The 6,911-nt window shown below is 46.1% G+C and overlaps 1 protein-coding gene across 1 annotated transcript; it reads left to right on the top strand.

Moving 5' to 3' along the window:
• The first annotated feature begins 809 nt into the window (after positions 1–809).
• LOC122920044 (protein kinase C delta type-like) lies at positions 810–4,311 on the top strand. The gene is made up of 6 exons (XM_044269254.1): positions 810–1,058; positions 1,189–1,442; positions 1,954–2,016; positions 2,149–2,703; positions 2,796–2,839; positions 2,997–4,311. The coding sequence occupies exons 1-5, from the start codon at positions 810–812 to the stop codon at positions 2,818–2,820; spliced, it is 1,146 nt and encodes a 381-aa protein (XP_044125189.1). The 3' UTR covers positions 2,821–2,839; positions 2,997–4,311.
• The last annotated feature ends 2,600 nt before the right edge of the window (positions 4,312–6,911 follow it).

Raw genomic sequence — 6,911 nt, 5'->3', positions numbered from 1 at the left:
TATATATTTATTAATGCTCTGTTACTGCTCATTCTTTGCTGGGTATAATGTCATAAAATGTCTGTTCATAGTGGCTCATGTCAGATTTTAAACTTGTTTGGTGCATTTACATTTCTGCTAGCACTTTTGATTGTAACACCTGGGATGGTTTGCACCGCCCAGCTAGTTTGAGGGGGGGGAGGGATTTTTTATGCTCACTCCTATATATACTTCCTTAGAAATGTATTATGAAGGTCATGATTAAGAACCAACTGGTTCAAAACGCGTAGACCGTACTGGGACTTGTACATTGAGCATTTTTCACCGCTGTACATTTGGTTTTGTGGAATAAACATCGTTAAGCACGAAAAATCGAGGTGCTGGATATTTTCCTTTCAAGTACCTGGTCGCTGTAGCCCTTTATACTATTTTTCCTGGAAGTGCTGCTTTGTGCATTACATATAATGAATTTCCACACAACTGATCTTATTACAACATGCCAGTATGATGGGTGATGAACTATGGGCACCACTGCCACCCCTCATACACCAGTCACATCACCTGCTCCCATCAACTAATAACATGGCACTAGAAGATGCCGCCATTTAGTTCTCGATCATTCCTCTGGACACTGGACTGCCACTCAAGATGCCCACCTCACAGCAAACATGGCAGAGCATGTCCATGGTCCACTGCCAGGAGATGCCACCTGAGGATTCCATCGTGACCTCTGACCCCCTGCACACGACCAACTGCCGTTCAGATTCAACTGTCGACGGCAGCGAGCAGAGGCGGTCTACAGATTGGAAGATATTTGGATATTTTCGACAATGGCGTCCACTGGACAGACAGAAGACAGCGAGGAGGAGAAGAGGGAAGATAAGAGGAAGAGGGAAGAGGAGAGCATCACTGGATCCAGCGCCTCAAGGAAGAGGAGAGCAACCGAGGAGAGCGGATCGGAGGATGAGGGGCTGACATCAGACAGCAGCCAAGACTCTGACACGTCCAGCCCCTATGCCAGGCTTACCATCAGCCGCTTCACCATCCACCAGGTCTTGGGCAGGGGCAGCTTTGGCAAAGTAAGTTTTAGTATTTATATTTTTTTATTCATTTTTAATACAATATTTCCATTTTATCCCCATCTATTGCTTTCTGTTATCAGCCATTTTATGTCTGGGTAGATGAGTATTCTCCATTTCTTTTCCTCAGGTGGTCCTGGCATCTGTCCCTGGCCGAAACATCTACACGGCCGTCAAAATTATCGACAAAAAGTGGGACAATGCAGATACCATCACGAGAGAGCGGCGGATACTCCTGGCCACCAGAGCCTGCCCGTTCCTATGCCACCTGTATGCCGCACATCAGTCTCAGGAGCGGGCATATTTCATCACGGAGTATCTGTCCGGTGGCAGCCTGGAGGCTTTGATCAATATGTGCGGCTACCTGAATACAGACAGCGTAAGGTAAGAGAATGGGGAGTAAAAAATGAGGTCAGAGGTACAGTTAGGAGAGGGATGGAGGGCTTGTCCCAAGGTGCAAGGTGGCGGTGTAATTCTTGGTAACTTCTTGTTCAGGGTATTTACATGCAGATCTATGGCACCAAACTGAATGTAGTGGTAGTAGTATCTACTACTCTGTAGTGGTCGGTCAGGTGGATAAACAAAGCAGTGAACGGAAAGAATACAGGCTGCCATAAAACAGCACTTCTTCTCTGCTAGTGACCTCCCAGGATCCTTCATAACATGATATTAGGGAAATTCTAGGGAAGGATTTGATTATATAAGACCAGGGATCACAAACCTTCGGCACTCCAGCTGTTGTGAAACTACAACTCCCAGCATGCTCCTTTCACTTCTATGGGAGTTCAGAAAACAGCCAAGCAAGTTTGCATGATGGGAGATGTAGTTTCACAACACCTGGAGTGCCAGAGGTTGCTGACCCCTGCATTAGACTATTCTCTGTTCTCCCCATCAGATTCTACACAGCAGAGCTGGTATGTGGCCTCCAGTTCCTCCATGGACACAACATCGTCCACCGGTGAGCAGAACTTTCCCCCTTCTCTCTGTCCCCTTTACAGGCTGGAGATCATGCATCCAGCTTTACTAGAGTCCTGAATTTCTATTTAAACGGTCTTGCAAATTGTAATTTTCTTGTATTATTTCACTACAGAGATCTGAAGCCGCTTAACATCATGTTGGATGCAGATGGCCACATCCGTATAATCGACCTCGGGCTGGCACAAGATGGTGTCACCGCCTCCAATAAGATCCGTGGAGTGACGGGAAGCCTTTATTACATGGCCCCCGAGATACTTCTTAGGAAAAGTTATAGCACAGCAGTTGACTGGTGGAGTCTGGGGATTGTGGTGTCCAGGATGGCATCAGGACACCACCCATTTCACTATGGCCCCTTCCGAAAGACGGCTCGCACAGCCATTACCACCCATGAGCCAAACATTCCATCTTGGCTTCATGCTGATGTGCAACATCTTGTTGCAAAACTGCTGTGCAAGAAACCTAAGAAGCGTCTCGGTGTGCGTGGTAATATACGGATGCATCCACTGTTTTCCACCATCGGCTGGAAGGAACTGGAGGAGAGGAGGGCACGGCCGCCATTTACACCATTTCAGCGGGTTCTGGAGAAGCAACATCTGTGTTGGCCAAAGGATAAGAAAGCCCATCACCCCGTGGCCGAATTTAGCTACATGTCACCTAGCTGGGCCCGGTAAGATTCTCATCCTCTGAGAATAACTCATCAGTTGTGGTCATCACTGTCCTTCTCCCTATGCCAATGACTATGTCCCTGCTTCTTCTTAGGTGGATGAGAAGATCTGGGCTGTGAAGGAGTCCACGACCATCTGGTGAGAGATCACTATATAAACAGGACACCTAACATTAAATCACAACATTATATTTGATGTTACATGGCTAAATGCTTTATTATATGACCATTCCTTAAGATAACAGAATCTACAGTAGATAGATTTGTTTGAGATGTCTTCCTGTAATGTCTTCCAGGATGAAATCCTGCCAACTTCCCAGAACTCTGTGCCTCCTCCTGACCAATGCCTCATGTGTATGCTGTTCTGTCACCTCGGCTGCCAGTAAAATCTCATCTCTCTCCATACCATCCTGATGCCTCATCACTGTCATCGTGTGGCTGCCCCAGGCCCTTGACCTGACATCCTCCGATCCCCGGGCTGGCATCTGACATCACTCCAGCCTGAAGATGCTCTAGGACCCCAGGAGCGGCCTGTGCTTAGTTTCCATCTGGTGAGTTCAGGGACAATAGCCGCATGTTGTAGTCCTGGGGCTGCTAATCGGCTATTACCCCTGAACTCCCCGCAGCACAGGCCGGGTAAGTAATACATACACCGCACATCACTAACACTACATGATAGGTATAGGAACACTACAGGACAGGTATAGGAACACTACAGGACAGGTATAGGAACACTACAGGACAGGTATAGGAACACTACAGGACAGGTATAGGAACACTACAGGACAGGCATAGACACCCACACATAGCAGACAGAGATATCGGCTTTGATCCTGGGATTTATTCTGATCGCCATATTTGGGGTCGGGAAGGAATTTTCCCCCTAGTTGAGGACAATTGACCTATTCCTCACAGGGGTTTTTGCCTTCCTCGGGATCTACACGGCCGTAAATAGGTTTAGTATGAACATTAGTCCACACATTAGTATAGTAATATAAATGTAGAAAACATAAATGTAGAAAAAATTGTTTAAAAACATTTAATATTTAATAAACCTAAACATAAGATTTGCAGAAGTCTCTAAATTGAGTTGAATACGCTTCTTACATTTATCCCCATATCCCGCAGGTCAGGAATCAGCCTTTGATCCTGGGATTCAGGGCTCATTCATAAGACCATATGAATGGGTCCGCATCCATTCCTCAATTTTGCGGAACGGGTGCGGACCATTCAATAGGTCCACAAAAGATGAGGACAGCACACAATGTGCTGTTTACATCTGTTGTTCTGTCCCGTGTCCCCACAACAAATACAGTGCATGTCCTATTTTTGTCCACCATCGCTGACAAGAATGGGCATTTTCTATATAGCGCCGGCCCTGTGCGTTCTGCAGAACACACGCGGCCGGTATAAGTGTTTTGCGGATCTGCAATTTGCTGTTGTGTGAATGGACCCTTATTCTGATTACCATATTTGGGGTCAGGAAGGAATATTCCCCCCTGTTAGGTGGATTCTCCATTCCTCAGGGGAGGTTTCTCCTTCCTTCTGGATCAACATGGCCCATAAATAGGATTTAATACGACAAATAAACAATTGGCACATACCCAGTAATAGTCTTAGAGGCTTCTGCCATCAGACACATGCTTAGTAACCTGGCTGACGTTAGACACGTGCTGATGTCAGCAGAAGATAACAGTGTTACTCTCTTATTTCTAGGTGCTTCCCTTTTAGAGAAAAAATAACTTGTATGCAAATGAGCCCCTAGGAGCAATGGGGGCGTTGTCGTTACTCCTAGAGGCTCCATTCTCTTGCCGCGCCTGCTCATTTTGACAGGGCCAGGGAGTGTTCACGTCACCCTGCCCGGCCCAGACTTCAGTAAAAATCTCATGCCTGCGCCGTGCCTTTCGGTGCATGCATGGTAATGGATGGCTGCTAGCCACCTGCGGACTTCCCTACTGCGCCTGCGCCGCATACGTCACAGTATACCTAGAAAACTTCCACTAAGGAAGTCCGCAGCCGGCAAGCATCATTCCTTTACTACACGTGTACCGCACGGCTCAGGCGTGAGGTTTTTACCTGAAGTCAGGGCCACACAGGATGATGTGAACAATGCCTGGCCCCATCAATCAAAATGAGCAGGGCACGGCAGGGGGAGGGAGAACGGGGCCTCTAGGAGTAATGGCAACGCCCCCATTGCTCCTAGAGGCTCATTTGCATAAAATAAAAGTAGTTTTATTCTCTAAAACTGAGGCACCTAGAAATAAGAGAGTAACACTGTTATCTTCAGCTGAGATCAGCACGTGTCTAACGTCAGCCAGGTTACTAAGCATGTGTCTGATGGCAGAAGCCCTTCAACGCTGTTTTAATACATTTCCCAATACTAAAATGAACCCCCATTTCCCTAAATAAAATTGGCTTCTTACCCCCTATACCATTGTACTTGTCTTTATTCCTATTAGATATCCATGTAGTAAATGCTTTTACATTTCTTATTTTGGCTTGTAAATAATGATACGTTTCGGGTATTTTTTGCCCCAGAAAAGTGCCGTATGTGTTGGGATGTATCGGATCGCTAAGCCTCAACCCTCCTGCCCATGCCCCCACCCACCTTTAGCAAAAGAGGTGAACATGGCAGAGAAGGGCAAAGGGTTGCACAATTCGGCTCCGGAGTCTTAATGTGTGAACGTATATTCATCTGTGGTGGATAACATCGACATCCGCACCGCAGGTGAATTTACACTGCAGATTTTCTTCTGTAACACGTGGATGAGACTGGCTAAAATCCCATCCACTTTGCTAGTTCTGTTTCTTCACCACAGGTCAATTACATTTGCTTAACTACTTACCTACCGCCGCATGACTGTGAGCTCCTATCTGTAACCAGACGTATAAAAGCGTTGGATTACATCGCGATCTGCCGGCAGCCTGTTCCGCTGCGGTCACAGCAAGATGTGCCGTCACCAGTGGGAGCAGTCAGGCAGTAATAGATGCTTGAAGCTCTTTGCTACAAGCGTCTATCACTTTGTAAAATCTGTAAGATCGCCACCTACCGGCTGTAAAATTAACTAAAAAATTGTCAGTCTGCAGGCTGGGAATTAACCTTTTCCTGCCTTGACTGAGGCAGGAAGGGTTTAATACACATTAAAAAAAATAAGTAGATAAAACGTAAATAGATAATGAATAAAAAAATGTAATAAAGAGAAATACCGAAAATAAAAAAATATTAATTATAGCAATAGTTACTAGTATTAGCAATAGTACAGCAGACTACGTACACACCCATAAAAACATCACATCCCTTTTTCGTTCATAAAGAAATATGGTATATATTTACTTATATATTTATTAGTTTTAGCTGCAGATATGCTGCATCAAATTTCACTGTAAACACGCACAGTATTCATACCAAGCCTAACTGTACCCTTAAAGGGGTTGGCCCATCTTGTACTTTGGGGGTATATCGCTAGGATATGCCCCCAATGACTGATTGACCAGAGGTGGGACTTGCACCTATCCTGAAAACAGAGCCTGCAAAGTTACGGAGGGCACACCACGTGTGCATGGCCGGCCTCCATTCATTTATGTAGGAGTGCTGAAAATAGCCAAGCAGTGTGCTGCGAGTGGCTATGCTAATTTCGGCACACACATAGAAATGAATAGAGGGCGGCCACACATGCACGATGCGCCCTCAGTGACTTTGCGGGCTTCATTCTAAGGATAGGTGCAGGACCCACAGGTGAGACCCGTGCTTATCAGACATTGGAGGCATATCCTAGTAATATGCTCCCAAGATGGGCCAACCCCTTTAATCCAGATCATGTCGATTTATGCTGCAGATTCCCACCAGGGATTTTACTCCGCAATTCATAGGGTGAAATCCTCTGCAAATTCTCATTTAGCAAATAACACTATGGAGAATATGCCATGATGTGCCAGTAATGTCCCCAGTAGATGCCCTTATAGTGTCCCCCATGATGTGCCAGTAATGTCCCCAGTAGATGCCCTTACAGTGTCCCCCATGATGTGCCAATAATGCTCCCATAGTGTCCCCCATGATGTGCCAGTAGATGCCCCCATAGTGTCCCCCATGATGTGCCAGGAATTGCTCCCATAATGTCCCCCATCATGTGCCATTAAATCCCCCAGTTGATGCCCCCATAGCGCGCCACATAAAAGAAAAAACCCACTTATACTTACCTACATGCTGGTAG

Source organism: Bufo gargarizans, chromosome 10 (genome assembly GCF_014858855.1).
Source record: "Bufo gargarizans isolate SCDJY-AF-19 chromosome 10, ASM1485885v1, whole genome shotgun sequence".
Classification (NCBI taxonomy): Eukaryota; Metazoa; Chordata; class Amphibia; order Anura; family Bufonidae; genus Bufo; species Bufo gargarizans.
This window is presented reverse-complemented; position numbering and strand designations above follow the sequence as displayed.